Source organism: Tyto alba, unplaced genomic scaffold, assembly GCF_018691265.1.
Source record: "Tyto alba isolate M040663 unplaced genomic scaffold, T.alba_DEE_v4.0 Super-Scaffold_1000006, whole genome shotgun sequence".
Lineage (NCBI taxonomy): Eukaryota > Metazoa > Chordata > Aves > Strigiformes > Tytonidae > Tyto > Tyto alba.
The window spans coordinates 28,791,500-28,812,737 of NW_024881272.1; the positions used below are offsets into that span (position 1 = coordinate 28,791,500).

Below are 21,238 nucleotides of genomic sequence, written 5' to 3' on the forward strand. Positions count from 1 at the left end.
GTTCCTTGTCTAGATTACAGAAATACTGTTACTGAAGTGATGATGCAGTAGGTTTTTGGATTAAGACAGCATTACAGAACATAATAACACATAGTGAATTTTAGATATAATAATCCACCTATAATTAAAATGTGAACGTCTCTCTTGATATCTGAACTCATTTGTTAGGTAGCCACTGCTGTTTCTAGATTTCCTGAGTGTGACATTACCTTTCTGCATGAAATGGATGTTCATCAGTATCTTCATACCACCTGAACAATAACCCTGAGGAAATACTGTGTTTTTTTTTTTTTTAATAAAGAAAATATTATTATTTAAAACAAATAAGAAATCATGAGGACACACTGATTTGTATGTTCTGCAGGATTTTGAGATTGCAATTGCTATTGTAGGATCATATCTGCATGCAGGTGTTTGTTTTGGTACACAAGCCATGCTCATGTTTTATGGTTTTGCTTGTCTGGAGGAAGCCCAAGACTGTTTCCTGCCCAGGACTGGGGAGTTGTTAGAGCTGGTTCAGGTGAGAAGCGCTAGCAGTGCGACTGCATCTCCGCAGCAGGTTGTCCTCCTGGTTCCCCTGTTAGCAGCCAGTGTGCATAAAATGCAGTTCCTGATTTCTCTCTAGTGTTGTGATGCTGTAGTGTTTGTAATCATGTAAATACGAGCTTGGAGTTTTTTAATGTACATATAAATGGAGCAAGATTTTCCTGCAGTACCAGTGTCATTCAGCTTTTTTAAGTGTCTTGTTTTAGATGTTGAACGCTTAATACATATTGATACATCACTTTTCACTTAAGTCTCAACTGAGGAATAGCTTGTTATATATGAACAGATTAAATAGCTAGAGTTGCTAATATAGATGAATTGTCCTTCTGCAAATAAAAATGACCAGTTTGAATTAATCTGTGCTATAGCAATCTCTTACGTAGAGGAAACTTGTGCATTTAAACATAGTTGATTCTAGAAAGTATTCATGCTTTTTCTAAGACTGACATTAATTCCCAAATTGTTAATTATGTGAGAGATTAGAAAGTGTTATGAATTTATTAACCCATTGTCATTTATGCCAAATACATATTTCAAAAACACCACAGTGCAGTGTCAGGACAACATGCATTTATGTGTTCCACGTTCATCAGCATTAGTAGGAAAGGCACCCTGGGCAGGTATTAGTCACTGGGGCTTTAATAGGAAAATACTAATAATTTACCTCCATATTTTGCATGTCTAGAGCTTTACAGATACTCTCTTGTCTGAATTAACCAGTTCATCACATATTTTTGAACAACACTTAAGTTATTTCCCCTTTGGTTCCAGGTTTTTTGCGCAGCATGCTGTAGCCTGAAGTGCAAGTTGCTGTATATGGATCGAAAGGAAGCTAGAGTGTGTGTAATCTGCCATTCAGTGCTAATGAATGGTAAGTGGAAAGAGAATCCGAGATGCAGCACTTCAATGGCTTTGTGTTGAGCTGCAGTGATGCTATTTTAAAAAAATAAAAATAAAAATACTTTAATTGTATGGGTAAGTATTCAAAAATGGCAAAGGCCTTCGAGAGATCAGCGTGGAATCCCTGTGGAGAGTGGGAATTCCTAAAATAATTACGATTAAAAAAAGGCAAAAACTGGTAAGGTTGTAATAAGTTTGAAAACTTTCATTTGTGAGTGCTATACCAGGATTGCAGAAACTGTGATTTTTTTGGTGGTGTTTTTTGTTTTTAATTCAGGAGCCTACTCCCTGTCCTTTGATGCTGGACTAGATAACCTGTTACACTTTAGTATGGGATGCCAAAGAGAAGAGTAATGCAGTTGTGCCTCTTCTTGATTATGCACTATAGGAAATCGGGAAATAGTGTTTATCCCCAAATTAATCCAACTCTTCTTCCTCCTTAACTCCTTGGTGCTAGAGTAGGAGGTCTTGTTTAAAAATCTGTCCAGAAATGTGGGAAGTTGAGTTTGAATTATCGCTTGGGGCACATTACTGGAGAGTCTGTCAAACCCAGGATGGTGCTGTGGCTAAAAGCCTGATGTGAACATGGGACATATGAGAGAAGTCACAAGTAGTTATGAAGTTAACAAGTAGAACAAACAAGAAGTATGTTACCTCTGCTTGGTGTAAGGAATGAGTGTGTGTGGTTTTGACCAAAGGGCCATGGAATCTATTCTGTATTTTGTCCTTTACAGTATTAAGTATTACCACTTCCGATACGTGGTAAAAATATGGGCAGACACGGAGTATCCTTCCCACTGTATCTTGAAGCCTCTGAAAATTTCAAGAACTTCCTACTCTGGCAGTTACAATTGGGTGATTATGCTGTCCAGTTGACTTATGTCCATGACACTGAGACAGCTGTTGCTGAAAAACTCAATGTTCATTTTTTATGTCTTGAATTGAGAAGGTAGAAAAAGTGGATTAGGTTGAGAGAGAATCCAAGTGAGTGCTTAAATCATGAGAAAACCTGTTTCATCATGAGCAGTTCCAGGTGCACTGTCTTTGGTTTATTAATGGAAAGGTGAATAGGTGACTTGATCTCGGGGTATAAATATAAATCTGGATAACTGAAACTTGATAACAGAAGTTACTTCAATTGTAGAGGAAGGTCTGACAGGTGCATTTTAACATGAGGTAGGTAGAAAGAGAAGTCAGACAAACTCGGGTTCTAAATGCAAACTTTTATCCAGTAGGATAACTAACTATCCTGATAATTACTGAACAGTTATTATGGAATCTCCATTGCTGCAAATGTTTAGTTAAACTTTGGAGACTTTTGATAGAAGGCTGCTGCTGTAATTTTAACCAAGAATTAGTTAGTCAAATTCTGTTTTATGTCAGCATTCAGACAAGGTGATTTTGATGGTATTTTTACATGTTGCTGTATAGTAGATTATTTGGGCTGCTGTTTTCAGAAGCAGCTGTTCATTTGTTGAGCATCTAACTTAATTTAGAAGTTCATAGCTTTATTTTTTCTCCAAAGAATTTCAGTATTATGTAGGTTTGGTTGAAAGTGACAGAGTGCTTAGTCTTGAGATAAGCATCCAAAATTAGTAGCCGGTTTCAGTTATTGAACAGGAATAATTTTTTTCTGTTTCAAAAAGATTAAAGATTAATCAGTGTGCAGTGGTAGGTTTTACTTATTAGTAATTCTTTACTGTAGGGCAAATGTGTAAGGTGACAGGAAATTTTAGGTTGTAACATCTAGGAATTAAAACCGAGTCCTGATGATGACATTAAAGGGGTGCTAAAATACTGCATTTTGAGATGGAGAAAATAGCACATCTCAAGGTGTACAAGAACAAGGAATTGCACATACAGCTGGCAAATGACAGTTGGCTCCTTTTGAGGGTGAGTAGGATTTGCTTTCATCAGGGGGAAGGGAAGAATCTGAAAATATTTCAGTTGAAACCAGAAGTGTTCTTGTAAAAAGGCATAATAAAATTGATTATATTATAATGATTTCCTTTTAAAAGCCTTTCTGTCCTGCTGCCAGGATGGATACACATTAATGGCTGTGAACAGTGACACCACTGCTTGGTTTATTATAGGGAGAGTGCTGCCTACAGACTTAGGTGTACTTGCCCTGGTCTACCTCTCTGTTTCTATCCCTGCTGCAGTGCTTTGTAATGATGCTGTTGGTTACTGGCTAGTTAGCCTGTAGCCTGATTGTATCTGATCCCTGCAGTTTCTTTGTTGTTTTTTTTTCCAATCACTGCAGCAAGTTAAGCATTAATATTTGCACAGTCTTGGAACTGGGGGTAGGAATCACACTTTAAAAGTAGTTATGTCATTTGATTGCTTGGTGTCTGGTTTGTGTTTCACTGGGGTGGGGGGGGAGAGCTGTATGTTTTCTGGCACTTTTCCATGGCCAGGCTATGTGTTTAATAAGTTTTCAATGCTTTTTTTACTGTATTTTCAATTGATAGATATGCTGAGTTGGCACTTTACTTGATTTAGGGAGGGCTTTAAAAATGTTCTTTTCCCATATCATGACTTTTCTAATAAAGGGGTCCTAGAGATGTGACTTTTCTTTGTGCATTTTTAACACTTCCTTCTTTCAGGACTTAGACTCTAAATGAATACAGAATTGCTATTAAAAAAATACTTCAATTTAGTTAATATTCTCAAACGGAAGTGTCAATACCTTTTCCATTGGCAGGCATTTCACTATATTGGTTTTGCAGGTTGATGGGGGGAGGGAGCAGGAGGAGTTTATGTTTTATTGTGTTCTGTTTGGGTTTTTTTTGTCTTGTTATTTTCACCTGTTTTTTTCTGACAATTCATAGCCAAAGGAACCCAAAGATGTATATGATTTATTGAGGCTTTATAGCAGCTCCGAGAGCTTAAGTGACGTGATACTTACACCTGACTAGAGGAGTGCATTTATTTGTAATATACCGAAGTAGTTGAAGGTACAAGCACACATACGAATTTTCTGGTACCTTGCATAGCTACAAGCCTTCCTTACAGGTGAAAAAGTAGTAGTACTGTGAAGATACAGTCTGTCTCACTAGCTAGAGGAGAGATTTCCCTGTGATGGATGTTTTTGACAAAGAAGTTTTATACGTTACTGTTTGGGAAATTGAATTAAGGCCCAAGTCATACCCTCAGAATTAATAGCATAAAGGGTGTTTTATAGTTAAGAATACAAGTTGTTGATCTGTACTGATCTGCCCTGGATATAAAGAAATGAAAGGTCCTTTTTCTCATACACAAAAGGTAAATCTGCTCCAGTGTCCTGTAGGTTATAAAACATTTGTAATAGGAATGTCCATCTGTCCATACAGTGTGATAAATACACATATATATAAGAATTGAGTATTTTCAGTTACATCTTTGAAGAGGAAACAAAACGAAGCATGAGGAACTAAGCATCTCTCAGGACAAAGTGTATTGTTGTAATTTTCAGAAAATATTTCTATGTGAAGTGGGTTTTTTATTGCACAGGACCAGTGCTGTTTCTCCTCCTGCTATGGATTTTCTTGTTTAATTACAGTCTCCTGGGCTTTTAAATAAAGGAAGAGAGATGGTCTTGGGCAGGTGGCAGGGTCCATACCTACTGCAGCTGAGAATTAACACAGTGTTTTGGACTGCTAGATACCTTCCTCTGTGTTCATGTTTCTTGTTCTCTGTTTGCTTTAGCTCAAGCCTGGGAGAACATGATGAGTGCCTCAAGCCAGAGTCCTAACCCTAACAATCCCGCTGAATACTGTTCTACTATCCCTCCTTTGCAGCAGGCTCAGGCCTCAGGCGCCCTGAGCTCTCCGCCTCCCACTGTCATGGTACCTGTGGGAGTTTTAAAGCATCCTGGAGCAGAAGGTAAGAGTACTTCTTTTTTCTTTCAATTTACCTGTAATAAGAATTCCGAAAGAATATCTGCACTTCATCCTTTTTAAATACTCTAGCTAATGCCCGTTGTGATATTCCTGCCCTTAGTAAGGACATCAGATTTTTAAGGACAAGCAAGCTGTTCTTAGCAGATGTGTTTAAACATGATGCTGCCATAGGGAATGCGCTAGATCATGTCTGAAGTCCCTTCCAGTCCATATTTCTCTATTTATTAATTTTTTCCATTTTGCTCTTCTGTACTCAAATTTTCCAGTTGTTGTTGCTGTGAGATCTTAAATCCTATTTTTTTACGTTCTCTCTAGTGGCTCAGCCTAGGGAACAAAGGCGTGTTTGGTTTGCTGATGGGATATTACCCAATGGAGAAGTTGCCGATGCAGCAAAACTGACAGTGGCTGGGACAACTTCCACAGGAACCTTAGCAGTGTCGCATGATCCATCAAAGCCCATGACCAACAACACTTTATCAGCGGAAGTAAGGAAGTGTTATGCTATTCACTGCTCAAAATACCATGCTTGTTTTGGTTGTGAATAGTGTATTAGCTTCCATGGTAAGACTGATCTAGGGAATCTGCTGAGGCTTGTCTTAGTGTGTTGTATAGCAAGTGTCCTCACTTATTTTAATGTTCGCAGAGTGTTGAAACAGCCATCTATTTTGAACTGAAATGAACTATTATGAGGCAGAGCACTAAGTAATGTTTAAAGTCGGTGTGCTAGGTGGCTTTCAAGTGTTTGGCTGTACAGCCTGTGTATGAAGGATATTTGTGTAATACATGTTTTAAAAAAGCTGAGTCATGGTCAGTGAGGACTTTGAAACAATAAGATTGTCGCAGCACAAAGCAGAAAACTGTTTTGTTTGGCACTTCTCATAAAATGATGTATGCAGCAAAGTGCAGATATAATTTAATAATGTTAAGTCCACCATACCCCATGTCAGTGGAATTGAGACTTTGCAAAAAGTTCAGATGGGGATAGGGTACATTTAAGTTTTGTAAAGAAATGGTATGTGTGGTGCTAGAGAAGGGAGGTGCAGTCTCTGTTTAAGCAGGCTTTTTAGTAATAGTTCACATACAGGAGTCATCACATGATCATCTGTTATTAAAGAGCCAAATCGCTTGGTGCTTCTGGTTCTCCAGCAGACACAGACTCCTCCACCTACATCTAGTAATCTAGTCAGCCTGCTCTTACATTTTTATTATTATTACTTTTGTAATGTTGTCCTTTCTTATTGTTTGTTTCTTGTAGACTGATAATGCTTCTGTATTCTCGGGAAATATAACTCAGGTTGGCAGTCCTGTTGGCAGTGCAATGAATCTAATTCCTGAAGATGGTCTTCCTCCAATTCTCATCTCCACTGGAGTAAAAGGAGGTGAGGGTATAATTTGGCAGCTAGCTTTTACACTTACCAGTTGCAATTGACCTAATAGTTGCTGTGTTTATTTTAAAAATAAAATGCTGGCAATATACTGAATATTTGACATCATTTACCATAAGTACTCATGGCTAGATGCTGTGACACTCATTTGCACCATTGATCCTTATTAGCATCCAGGAAGAACCCCATCTTGCAATGAAATTACTGTAAGAAGTAAAACACAAAGCAAAAAAGAAAATTAACTTCAGTCCAGAAATATGTGCTAATTTCTTCGCTAATCGGACTGTGGGGAATGTTTCACACAGAGATACATTTTAATTAGCCTTATGAATATTCATGCTTCCCTTCTGAAATTCTCTTGGAACATCCGCTCTGTCTGAGGCATCCCCGAGCACTGTATTCAATGACACTATTGCACATCTTGGCCCACAGTGAAGCTTTTAGTAATTGCGATGTCCCTTTCTAGAGTTCCCAATGGAGGAGGATTCAGAAAATTAAAAACTAATTTTTAAAACATGAAAAAAATGTATGTATTTGTTTATCTGACAGTTGCTTTCCACAGTCTGATTTGTGACATCCTTTAATACTTTCCTGAGATTTAATTTATTATTTCATCTTTGATTTTTTTTTTATTCCTATTAAATATTTTGCTGATACAGTACATTTCTAATGTTAAGCTGGAAGTAACCTTTTTATTGCAGGGTAGTGTAAAAACCAAAATGTGAGCAGCATTTAGTGTCAAAACAAATCTGTTCCATCCTGTTTTAGCTGTTCATATGGGTACCTGATTATTCAGTGTCTTCCATAAAAAAGGAATGAAATTACAGTATATTTATCAGTTTTTATATAGATAACCTTACATAAATTGTATTTTGTATGCTAAATTGATGTTGTTTTATATACTGTCCCATACAGGATTTTTTTTTTTGCAGCATTTTACTTCTAATATTCTAATTCTATTTAAAAAGATTCCAAAAACATTTTTCTCATCAGAAAGCAAAATTACCCTTCTTTCTAGATAATTTTAGCTGGAAAGGTAATACATTTATTTCAAAATATGTTTTCATCAGTGTAACTCTTTTTTGTTAAAGTTTAAATGCAGGCTAGATTATAATCACATGGATGAAAAATTTGCTAGTCATCTGGGTCTGATCAGAGAGGGACACTACAGATATCTTTGAAGTTTCATGTTGGGAACCATCTTACACTGGATTTAGACCTTTACAAAAAATATTTTATGTTGCATTCCCCTCTTTGTTACCTTCCTAGTAGCTAATGCACAGAAAGTCTGAGTTATATGACATAGGGATAGACCATGTGTTGGTGTTTTCGTAGCCGAGGACTGATGCTCTTGTGCTTTACTGTGATATAAATAACAATTATTAAATTATTTGTCATTTGGGATTTCAGTTGACACCATGACATATTTCTCAATTTGATTTCCATTTTCTTCTCCAGTTGATACTGAAAAAAAGTTGATTTATGAAACAAGCTGCACTTTTCTAAAGGATTTGCAGGGGTTGTGCACATAAATGCTATTAAAGTTTGAAAATACCAGCCTAGGAATTAATCAAACCAGCAATACTTAACTAAGGGTTGAGGGGTTTTTTAAAGGTTAAAAAATCAAAAAGCATCAGAATCAGGGTTATTTGATTATCATGTAGAGTACTGTAAGTTAAGAACTTCACTCTATGTTTACTTGTTTCTTCCATAGACTATGCTGTAGAAGAGAGACCTTCTCAGATCTCTGTCATGCAGCAGCTGGAGGATGGTGGCCCTGACCCTCTTGTGTTTGTTTTAAATGCTAATTTGCTGTCCATGGTAAAAATTGTAAATTGTAAGTTTTTATTATTAAATAAGTCTTGTGGTATAAGAGGGGAAATGTCATGTATGTTATTAATAGGAACAGCAGCATTTTTTATTTGGTAGGATAGTCTCTGAAAATGTGCATGGATTGAAAACTTTGTACTTATCCATATTAAGTTAAATTACAAAAGGCTCTTTTTTGGGGATTTAAACATTGATACACATAATTTTGTGTGGAAAATATAAAATAAACTGATAGAGCCTCCAGTCTCAGGTTTGGGGATCCGTGTCTCCTGTCCAGCTTAGTAGGACAAGGTATTTTATCACTCATTCTTCCTTTGGTTGCTTAACTCATTTCCCTGTCATTTCATTCTGGAAAGAGCAGATAGGATCCCATAGTAATACGCAGGTTCCGTTCCACTGTGCACCTCTTCTTTTCTATACAATGTGTGTGTGTACATGTGCCGAGGGAGGGAGGAATGAATGGGGAGGCACACAGATGGTTTCTCATGTCAGTGCCTCAGCTGATCTCTGCTGATTAGGAAAACATTATTTGAGGAATTGAGAAGGATAGTTTTGCAGTAAAATGTTTTGGTTCTGTGAAAAGTTCATACAATAAATTAGGATGATGTTTATAAATCTTTCAGCATCTAATTAGATAGCAGGACAATTTTTTACATAGATATAAAAATGTCATTAGTATGCACATGTATATTAGACATATTAGACAAAAGATTTTTTTCAATAACTTTGTATTTTCAGCAAATTAATTGTGAGGCTTAGAGTGTGTGTCATCACTGACATTCATGTGAAGCAGAACACCACAGTGATGTCTCACGAAAACACCTGACATCCAGCTGTCCATCTTGATAGAGATACCACTCCTAAACTGGTTTAGCTGTCAGGATCATGATATGCACAGCCACCACCCTGGCCTTTTTCCAGGTTCTTTCATATCCATTTAAATCCCATCCTTTGATTTGGATACAGAAACTGCTAAAAGTCTGCTCCATGGTGTTAATCCCAAGATCTGACTGGGAGCTGTAATGCTTTGGCTCTTCCTTAGCTGTAAACTGGGAATTATTGAGCTGCTTTTGTTGTGGATGTGCTTGCTTGCAAAGTAACAGATTTAGAACATAATTTGTCTGTGACATATATTGCAACAAAAGATGCTGTAAAACTGGTTCTTGAAAGAGCTATCTTCCTGTAGTGAAATTTAGGCATATTTTATGAAATTCTAATCTTCTGTTCTGATACATGTTTTCCTCTCTGCAGATGTGAACAGGAAGTGCTGGTGTTTCACTACAAAAGGCATGCATGCAGTGGGGCAGTCGGAGATCGTCATTCTCTTGCAGTGTTTGCCTGATGAGAAATGTTTGCCTAAGGATATCTTTAACCATTTTGTGCAACTTTACCGGGATGCCTTAGCAGGTAGGAATATGCTCTCTATTCAAAATGGTTTGAATAGATGATTGTACTGAGTCAGGTACATTTTTGTCATTTAGCAAATGGCTATTTTTGTATAAAAGAATATGAAAAGGTAATAAGGATCAAAGCTGATAGGAGGCTGAGTTGTTATTGGTTATTAGTATCCAGTGTTATATTCATCTCACGAAATAAAAGTATTAATAAGGTGCTGGTAACCTGGAGAACTGCTCCAAAGATCTTCCAGTCTTCCTCTGGGTGCCAGAAGAACAAAGTTTGGGCTATAAAGGTCATGTATAGGCTATTACAGCAGTGGAGCAGGAGGACTCTGCCTGTGACTTTGTGTTCAGCAGCCATTGCTGAATGTCTGCACTGGCTGCTTCTGCAGGTGTTGGGGTAAGAATTTGAATACAGCTGATGTATCTGAAATTAGTACTGTACTTTGTTTTGTATTAAGTGTAGTAGGATATTCAGCAAGGCTCATGAGTACACTAATGACATTACTTCTAATAGGGTAGCTTTTTTAAAGATACAGGAAGAAAATTTTGAGAATCCTTTTGTATAGTATGTTAATTATCCCCAAACCAGGTAGTGCAGAAATTTGGTTCCCATGGTGTATGTGTCTATTGCCACATTATGGAGATACTATTTATGTTACAAAGCAATACAAATATATATGTATATGTGTGCCTGGAATGTATTGTAGGGCATTGCATAAATTATCCCTGAATTTTGAATTTTAGTATCTCAATTGCAAGATTGTATTATGTAAATGGGCTTCTACTTTTAGCTACTGTTGGACTTTAGAATTCAAAAATTACTGCATAAGAAAAAATGCAAGTATCTGGTTCCACTGATTGGAAAATAAAGCTAGTTTTCCAGAGGTGAAATTGGATCACATTAAGGTTATATACTGAAAATACATTTACGAAGGGTTCTGCATATCATTTGCAATGCCTTTGGAGTGACTGAATCCAACACTTCAATAAAATAATGAAAAAGATCTTTGTTTCCTAAAATATCTTGATACAACAAAGGTCAGCTTGTCCAGAAAGGTTGCCAGGTTCAGAATGTACTATTATCAAATGTCATAATGGATCTCGTGTACACTGGAAACAAATACCTTTCCAAACCTCACTTCATTTGCAATGCTTTATCTTCTAATTATGATGTTATTCAGAGGGAGAGAGATATGAAAAATTGTGTGTGTGTGTGTGTGTATATATATATTGCAGATATAAATTTGGTTTGGTATGTATATTTCAATGAAGTTCTGTATAATTACACTACAGGAATACATAATTTATAACTCCTACATAATGTATTTGGAATTCTTTATTTAGTGCTCTAGTGGTAGTAATTTGATATCCTACAATTGCATTGGTACAAAGAGCTGCCTACTATTGTACGAGTCTTAATCAGAAACCAAATTTCACTGTTGAAGAATTCCACTGTGCAATGTTCCTTCATTAGGATTTGCTCTGTGTTGTATTTCAGACATGTAGTAAAAGTAGGTAGATGTGTTGAGTTGCTATATAATACCAAACCACACTGAAGTTTTTGTAGAACACGGCAGCTTGATAAATTCCCACAACATTTTGTAATGCACTCTCTCAATATCCAGCCTTTTTTCTTTCCAAGTCGTGTGTTTGAGAGGAAGAAATATATATTAATATATTTGCAACTCTGGCTGTTTTAAATGTTATTCAGCCAGAGAGACATGATATCGTGCTGTAGAGGTTTCAGTTTGGTGGTTGTGATACCTTGGAAGTGGTTAGCAGTTTGCATGCTGTTGTGGATGGAGCCATGCTTCCAGAGTTGTTCATTTCAGAGGTGCTACACCTCTCCTGGCAATTAGATGATACTCATTTAGAGTAAATGAGAATTCCCATTAGAAGTTAAAGACTATTTAAAACCCTGCCTCACAATTTAATTTTTCATTATATAATATATTGGTTTAAATTTATTTTTCCATCAAGAAACTGAAATAAATTCTGTGGATATTTTTTATTTATCTCCTTTAGTAAGTGTTTTCTTAAAAATAGTCATAAAAAAACCTACACATATAGTATTTTTTATTGGAGTGGAAACAAAAATTACTTTTAGTGATGTTAATTTTGTTTTGGAGTGATTTTGGGTTTCTTGGTTTTGTTTTCAGCTGAATAATACAGCACTCCCCTTTTATTTATTTAATTAAAGCCCATATCTATAGTGATATATTTTTTTCATGAGTCACATTTATTTACTAGCCCTCCTTGCTCAAGTTTGAATTCCGCGTTCAAGCCTAGAAGCACAAACTTGTATGTACTCCTGCCTTTTCCTAGATGTTTCTGCTTTCATCAGGGGATGACTTGTTTCCTGAGGCTGAGTCCTGTGCTGTGCTAGGTGCTGCTCTCAGCCATTTGCAGAGTATGGCTCTAGCATGGGCAAGGAGTGGCAGTGGAGCCCAGGCCTCAGACCGGCAGGCAGGAACACTTAGTCTGTACACTCAGTGCTTTGCAGTTTGTCCTTCAGATTCATCTCCTGTTTCAGCATGGATAAGATGTCAGTCTGGTGCAGCACCGCCCTGAGCCTTCATTAGTTTTGTTACAGGAAGTTCTCGACTTCAAGCTATGGTCTGGTGTTAGGACTTTATAATTGTGAAACAACGGAGAGATTTTGAAGGAAGAACGGAAGGTTATATGCCTGTGAGTTGTAATAAATTGTAAAGTTGTTCATTAAGGCAAGTATTAATTGCTGTTCACTTTCCATCACTTTATTTTTTCTCTGACCCCTCTGTCGTCAAGCTCCCTGCTGTGTTGCTTTTCTTGTTTTGAAATTGAAAGCTAATGATTTCTGTTGTGGTTGTAGTAGTTGTACTGTTGCAGTAGTAATCCCATGATTATCCTTGTCTGTTGGCTATAAGCCTGGCAGGAGGTCTAGTGAATGGAAAAATGAGAACTTCTGTCTGTCTGAATGGGTACTTTGAAGCAGTTGGATGTGTTAATATAGAGCTGCCAGATATGCCCTAGTGCATCAACTCTTTGGTAGAATACAATAAATGCTACTGTTACTTTTGTAGTGAAAATGCAGATCTTGTAACTGCTTGCAATGACTTTGTGATTGCCCTGGTTTTGGGGATATTCTGGGTGAGGGTGGATCTATCCCAGTCACAGTTTTGTGTATTTTTTACTCAGCCTGGTTTTAATTAAATAAGGTGGTAGCTAATGCGGAGTAGACCTATAAAAAAACCCATGTAGATGTTCTGAACAGAGAACAGGTTAGCTGAGTGAATAATACACCCCTGCAACTGTAATGTGGAAAGCTGGATACAAAATCAAACACCGTATAAGGTGTGAGAGTGTTTGGAAGACTGCCACAGACTAGTCTGAGAAAGTTTCAAATGCTGGTAACTGGTAGTCACAGTGATAATAAGTGAAGCATTATGTCCCTTGCCAATACGAAGAAGTTCTTTCCAAATTACTTGCTGATGTGTTTCAATAAAAAGATGCTGAGTATGGTCAGAACTTTGAATGTTGAGTTTCATATGTTTTTTTTCCCAGTGTTGGCATCTGCTACAGATGTGTTGTGCTATCAAGTTGCATTCACGGTCTTGTCTCTTCTGTGTCTCTTTGTGGCTCTTGATGTGGTAGTGACTGGGTTTGTATTGCTTTTCCAAAGAGTATGTGCTCATTTGCTTTTGAAGAAAATCCATCTGGCTGGATTGTTCCCAGGTGAATATCGCTTTGCATCTCTTGCTATAGAACTGGAATGCTTGGATTTTCAGGATGCTGGGATGGTGTTTGATACTTGGCAGTTCATGGTTCTTACTGATGACAGTGGACTGAAGCTGGACAGATGCAGCTAACTTCTCCAAACCACATATGTATCCCTCCCCTGAGACTGGATGCTGATATCAGGTTTTTGGTTTGGGATTAACCAAAAGATATGAGGTATACAGTAGAAATTTAACCTCACTGTTTTTGGTCAAAGCACCTAACTGGCTTCACCACATATTGAGGCCAGTAAACAAATGCAGGAGTTTTTTTTTTTTTCTTTACCTTTCCTGGTAAAAACTATTTTATTTGAGTCCAGAAGGGATTGGTAAACTGATAATGCAAAGTACATTGTTCATCAGAGGTAGAGGCCTAAGTGAAGGATTCAAACTAGCATGGATCATGACTGAAGAGGAGGTCACATCAGTGGATAAAAGCATGTTGTTTTAGAGGACTTCATAGAGCTGCCTAGGATTTAAAGTCAAGGGTAACCCAATATAATTGAGAAGAGAGTAAGTACTGACCTCCTGCAGAGCTGCTTTAGATGCATCATGTACACTCTGGCATGTCAATAATGTACACTCAGTAATGTCAGTTGTCTGATGTCAGGCGCTGGAACTTAATACAAGGAAAGGCACCTTTCCATTCACTCTGAGATTACCTCTTTAGAAAGGAAGTTATGATATTTTGCAAATTAAGTTACTTGCTTTTGAGAAAGATAGCTTTTTTGAAGGTTTTTCTGACAGCAACACTTTCTCTATTAGCTTCTGAAAAACAGTTCTATGTTTAAAATGTGTAATGGTGCAGTGGGTTGGATTTGTCCATGTCAGGTTGGTAATGGCAATTTATCAGTGGGGCCTTGACTTGGAGCCGCCTTCAAAGACATGGCAGGAAAGGCTGATAGTCCCTGGTCAGTGCAGAAATGTTTGTGAGACAAGCCCAAAGCAGCTTTCTGGTTTGTGTTTGCTGGTTAAAAGGGCACTAGAGAGGTGTCTAGGAAAAGGCTTGATTCTTCCCATGCTCTCCACAGAGCAGGCCTTTGCATACTCTTACAAATAATGAATTGAAGCAGAACTACCTAATCCCAATAGTTTGCCCTCTTATTAGTGGTGAGCTAGTGAAGCTTGCACTGTACGGGCTGCTTGTGTCAAAAGGAGTAATTTATAATGCTGTGGCTCATGGCAGCAAAGTGCTGAACAGCTGAGTTGCAGATTCCACTCTGAGGATTTTTTTTTCATGTTTCTGTTGGCTGAAAAAATTCCTGTTAAGGCATCCCAAGCGTGTGAGTCTTGAAGCTCCATCTCTTGAAACGGAAAAAATAAGTGGTCGTCCCCTTCTGCTGCAGCACTTGGCATCAGTCACAAGTGGATTGCTTTGTCATCCCAGTGGGCAGTACCACACGTCTCAGAACTGTATGGTATTGTACAGCTTCACTCTGCCTAGCCTCTTTCACACAGAAAATAATTCAGAAAAGGATGCAGAATTCAATTCAGTTTAGCAGTTCATACGCTTCATACATTTTCAGGTTAGAAAGGATAATTATGGTCACGTTATTGGAACCAAGAAGCTCACCGAGTAATTTTAATATCAGGCCTGTAGTTTCTATTTGGGTAAGAACAGATGGGAAGGGAAAAAGGAAGTATAAATGAAGAAGAGGAGATTAGTGAGGGTAGGTGGGAGCTGCAAAAGCAAATGAGTGGAGTTGAGATAGAAAGGTTCCAGCAGCTATTTTAGATAAGATAAAATCTTCTTGAACACCAATAGATACGCTGGTTTGCGATCGCTAGCAAGATGCCTGAGTTTGTGTGTTAGCAGTGTATTCACTGAGCAGGCGATAGTGTCACAGCACAGGCTGACAGAGAAATGCATTTGCAGATGGGCAGGATCGATGCTTTTGAGCAGCTGACAACATTTGATGTGGCTCTATTAATCATGTTAGTCCTTCGGTTTGAGGAGTAGCTACTTTTCATCAAGTATGCTCAGTTGAGCATTACAGAAATTGTAGCCACTATAAGAGTTCTGGAATTTGATCTGGGTTGATGGTGTCAGCTCTGGCTTGCGTGTGTCTGTAAAATTACAAATCAGCTTCACAGGATAGTGTCAAGCTATGAATGAGCCGCACACTGCCATGGGGTGCCTGAGCTGCTGAAGCCTGTCACCTTTTAACAGAGAACTTGAGAACTTAGTTTGTGCAGCATCTTGTGGGTCTAGAAAAAAATAAATTCCTCTAAGGTGCCCACAAATTTGAGCAGCAAGGAAACCCCTGAATTTATTTGTCAATTGGAGTATAAAAGGAGCCTTTTGTTTTCAGACCTGCCAGCAACTGTATTTAAAGCTGGAGGTCCCAAGGTCATATGAAAGAAGCAATTCTTGGTGGTGATTGTGCCAAGGTGGTCTGGAGGGATGCAAAGTAGCATGGCCACATCTCCGGAGTGAGGGCAGGATTATCTGTATTATTTTCACACCAGTGCTGGCTTCATGGAGAGTTACTATGACTTGGGACTTTCATAGGGGTTCAGTGTAGAAGTCAGACTTGAAAGGCCTCATTGGTTAACCTTTCCTTTGCTGGCCAAAACTGTACCTACTGTATTTATTTTTATTGCATTTGTAAATGCTTATGTATAGTTTTTAGGCTGTTTTGCAGAATGAAAATAGAGAGGACTTAATTTGGAAGTCATACTAGTATCACTGAAGATGTCAGTTGCACTTTCATGACTCACGTTTTTACTTACTTAAAACCTAGTGTTTGTGAGTCTTGTGTGTGTCTCTTTTGTGTAAAAGGGAGAAGCCTCCAGTTACTGTCCAGTTGATGTGCATGTCTCCAACATGCAGATCACTGCCTTGAGTTCAAATACAAACACGCCATTCTGAGGTGATGGAGAAGGAGCAGAAACTCCTGCTTAGCTGTCTCTCTGTTGGCCGGTGGGAAGGCCAGGTATTACTGCAGAAGCCCAGGAGGTCTGCATAAGTACCTCAAACCCATGTGATTTCTCATGAGTGGTGTGATCAGCCACACCACAGTCTCTGAAATTACTTGTGTTTTTCTTTGAGAGCAAATCAGCACTATTAATATTCGTATCTTCCTATGGAGAATTGTGATCAGCTGTTCTGTATGTTATTTGCATGCTGTTGTTGTCATTTGATAAAAGGAATCACACCATGGTTCTTTGCTTCAATGTTAAATGCTGCGTTGGATGCTGTAATAATCTAATCAACATTCAGATTCATTCAGCCATTCCAGTATAAACATTTTTGGAAATTAAGAGCACCAAAGACTAAAAATGTGAGTGAAAATTAGTGATGTTTCTCCCCTGTGTCTCTCTGTTGTGTTTTACCTTAAGTATACTAATTAAATAAACACTCTTGTGTAATTCTTAAAATGACCCAGATCTTCAATATGTCTCTGAGCAGGCACCCCAGTGCTTTGCCTAAATGAGAGGACAACCAGTGGGCATTAATTGTTTGACCAGGTGCACATCTCTCCTTTAATCGCAGCCAGATCTAAAAGTTTAGTTCAGTCAACAGCAGCTTCTGCAGTGGAAACCCCTTGAGTATCTGGAAGACACTGAAAATGGGCTTTCTTTGGGTGCTTCTGTAGTGCTAGGGGGAGGTTGCAGGTACCACTTCCTTAGCAGCAATACTGGCCTGAGCTCTCTGTCCTGCTCCCTGGCTGTGCCTGGGATGCATCATCCCTCCGTTACCCTGCCTCTGCTACTTGAAACAGGCAGATCTCCATGAAACAAGCAGATCAGAGAAATGATTGAGGCTAGCCTCCCTCCCTGCTGCCCCAGAAGAGGCGGGGTATGTCTGTGGTTGTACGTATTGTCCTGGCAACACTTGCAGGCATGGCTCAGTCAGGTGCAGAAATTAAGATACGTGTTCATGTTCCTACAAAATTGACTTTCTACCAGTGACAGTCACTGAGTACATGTGTCGCCAAAGCTGGATCAACCGGAGGTACCATGGGTTTGGTGGCTCTAGTCCACAGCAGTTACTCCATTACAGATCACAGGCTTTTGCACAGGAGGTAGCCTGAGTCCCCGTGTGCAGCAAATCATTGTTTCTTGTGTGATTAATAGACATTAGCGCTTCAGGAAGCAGAGTGAGTTTAATACGGATTTTTTGTTCCCTTCTGAAAAACTCTTTAAATTCTTCACTAAATTCTCAATCTAGTGAAGTAATGAGCATTTTTCTTCATAGGTAACGTCGTTGGCAACCTGGGACACTCCTTCTTCAGCCAGAGCTTCCTTGGAAGCAAAGAACATGGAGGGTTCTTGTACGTTGCAGCTACGTATCAGTCCCTGCAAGACCTGGTGCTCCCAACCCCACCGTACTTGTTTGGCATCCTCATTCAGAAATGGGAGACTCCCTGGGCTAAAGTGTTCCCCATTCGGCTGATGTTGAGACTGGGAGCTGAATACAGACGTAAGTAACGTTCATTCTTTTAGCTGCAATTATTTCTGCAGGAGAATATATTCCGGTTCAGAGCACACACACCCAGCCCTAAAGTTTACCTGTCAAAGTCACACAAGTTTAAGCAGGAAAGTAAAAATTATGTTTTGTACCCTCATTGCTTCCAACTAACAGCATGGCAATACTGAGGTTGTGCTATGACCTACAGCCTTTTTACAACTGTCCTAATTGATCAGGGAGATTTTTGTCGAGACAAATCTAGTTCTGAGCAGCTGTTTGTAGTTCACTTAGAGACCTGAAATAGTTACAGGCAGAACAAGCCTGATTTAGCTGGTGTAGTTAGGACATGGGAGAGCCTTTGAAATGTTAAGCTCTTTCCATGCTGAAGTGAAAGAGAATTTTCTTTTAGGTTTTAAAAACCACACTATTTTTCCAGAGGATAACAATATGTGTGCAGGGGCAACTGATGTGGCAATTTGTTGAAAAAATTCTCTGGCAACTAGTAACAAACAAGCTGGAGAGAGTGTTTCAGCTGAACAAAATCTTAGCAGTTAGCATGAAATTAGCATAAAGTTAGAATAAAATATTTTGAAAAAGATGCTTGCCATTGCTGGAGCAAAGAGATTATTGGAAGTCTGTCCATCATGATGGGCCAAAAACTTGCTGTCTTGCTCATCTGCTGTTCTAATTGGCAAATTGGTCTGTCGTTAATCTTTTTCAAAACTTTTTAACAAAATAAGCTTTAGAATATGCTTTATGGGGATTTGTAAATTTAACTTGCGGTGTTTAGGGGACACTGGGGATTTTTCATAAAATAACTACGTTACTGGAGAGGAAAAAGAAAATCTTCAAAATATGCTTTCTGAGGATGAGGATTGCAGGTTAAACGTGTCCAAAAAACATTAGTATTAAAGGTGTGTGAGTTTTTGTATGTATTAATGAGGTTTTATAGTAGTGTATTTGTTCCCATCAACATTTAGAAAAACAAAGATGCTCATATTTTGGATGTGACATCTGGTTTTGAGCACAGAAACAAATGTTTTGATACTCACAAACAGAAGTACCTACACGGAGTATGTTGGGAAGCTGGGGTTTGAATCACTTCTATGGCTGTGGTTTGGATTTAGGCATATTCACTTGTGCTGTGACAGTTGTGACTGCACATCACTTCCTCAGTTGCCTCTTGGAAGGGGCTGCATTTGTGTCCCAGGTTTCCTTGGATACATCCTCTTTTCTGGTGGAATTGGCAGATTTCAGCCATTTGTCCAGTACTGCTGGATGTGCAGCAGATCAGATGCAGGAGCCACTCTGGGTTGCTAGATATCCAGAAAACATCTGCTGAGCATCTGCAGATCAACTGTACAGCTCAAGCTCAGGGAATTCAGTGCATCTGGGACGTAGCTGAGCTGCTGTATGCAGCCAGGGCAGCAGACATGGGAAATTCAGTGCTTCTCGGTGCCTCAGGACACTGGGCACGAGTTGGTCAGCTATGTGGTACGTGTGTAGGAGCTGCGATGCTTTCCAGATATTGTATCAGTGTGATGCTTTCCAGATATTGTATCAGTGTGCAGAAGCTGGAGCTTATTTCTGTCAGGAAATCCTGATGATGTTATTCAAACCTGCTGAGCATTTTGCAGCCCCTCTTGACTACGTTGGGAACTTTGAAGCTGTGTGGCATTTGGGGAAATCAGGCTGTGTTTGCCTGAGGATAGCTTAGGAACCTTCCTTCAAACATGCATTTAGAAAACCTTGGCATTACATATTACTGCATGAGTCATGTTTCAAGCAGTTATGGCTTCTGCTGCAACATAATGTAATGCAGCCAGATCCATGCACTGCACTTTCAGTTGCATCATCGATATTTTACATACATGGCTAAGTCAGCCAAGGAACGCAGATATTTTTCATTGCTGACATACTGTAAATGTCCTTTTAATTGCTTTTGACATACTCCGGTAGAGAATTTGCCATGTTTTTATGAAATCATGAAAACAGAAAATTAAATAATCTAAATTATCACTTGAATGTCATGTATGTCAACAACAGAAGCTAAAGGCTTATGATGCTGTAGTGGCAAGAAGCAGGATGTTAATAGAGAAGAAGAAGCCATTTCCAAGAAGCAGCCTGAGAAAAGCATTTAGGAAGGTCATCTTTGCCATCAGAGTCCAGATTGCTAGGTTCAGTCTTGCAGTGTGGCACTTGTAAGCATTGCATATAATTCCTTTTATTGTTTCTAGCATGGTGGGCAAGGAGCCTTGACACATGTGAAGGTACATTATAATGTTAAACCCTTCTTCCCTTTTGCTTTTTAAACTCTGGTCTTCTTTCCAGTCTCTTCTTTTGCTGCTGTTTACCATATTCAACTGAGCAGATTGTATTTGAGTCTGGTTTTGCAGAATCTAAGTATGTAAATTTTAATCTGACCTTTTCTGTTTTGTTTTGTCCTAGTTTATCCATGCCCACTTTTTAGTGTCAGATTTCGTAAGCCTTTGTTTGGAGAGACTGGACACACGATTATGAACCTTCTTGCAGTAAGTGCTGAGGCTGAAGTTTGCACGTTCCATCGATCTGAATAGATCAGTGCGGGGAGAACGGCACTCCTGTTGCACATAGTAGCTGGCAGGATTAGGAGATGATAAGAGGAAACAGTGGGCATTTGGGTGAATTTACCTGTTGTTACTGATACTGGATGTTAGCTTTCAACAACACAGGGAATTGTAACAAGGTACCCAAATCAACATCCAAAACCTGGCCACCTGAGAATGTTTGGATCTTGAAACAAGTGCATTAGTTGCTCAGGTTCCTTCCTCAGAAGCGCTAGGTCATCACAGTGTGCAGTCACAGCTCTCTGATTAGACAGTGCTTCAACTGAAGTCAAGTTATTAGCTCTTCCTACTTTGCTAATGTTTTCAATAAAGAAAATTCTCATCGATGTGTGACTTAATCTCACTGCTAGAAAAACTAATAACTCTAATCCCATAATGTAACAGAACACAGAGAGCAGATTTTCTTACATACAGTGACGATGTTCAAGGCTGGAAAATATTAATGTTGATGTAAGAAAATCAGTGGAATGACTAAAAGTCATGATGATGTTTTTTCATTTGTGTACTTTAATTGTGTAGGT

General features: G+C 38.6%; 1 protein-coding gene across 5 annotated transcripts in view; it reads left to right on the forward strand.

Annotated features, from left to right (window-relative positions):
• The window catches only part of ZFYVE9 (zinc finger FYVE-type containing 9), a 60,425-nt gene that overhangs the window by 29,281 nt on the left and 9,906 nt on the right, over positions 1–21,238 (forward strand). For all 5 annotated transcript variants that reach the window (XM_033008739.2, XM_042786378.1, XM_042786377.1 and 2 more), the window contains 8 exons: positions 1,318–1,417; positions 5,134–5,310; positions 5,643–5,812; positions 6,583–6,706; positions 8,427–8,549; positions 9,794–9,949; positions 17,899–18,123; positions 20,560–20,642. In XM_033008739.2, the coding sequence (XP_032864630.1) occupies positions 1,318–1,417; positions 5,134–5,310; positions 5,643–5,812; positions 6,583–6,706; positions 8,427–8,549; positions 9,794–9,949; positions 17,899–18,123; positions 20,560–20,642 (1,158 nt within the window). The remainder of the gene's footprint in view (positions 1–1,317; positions 1,418–5,133; positions 5,311–5,642; positions 5,813–6,582; positions 6,707–8,426; positions 8,550–9,793; positions 9,950–17,898; positions 18,124–20,559; positions 20,643–21,238) is intronic.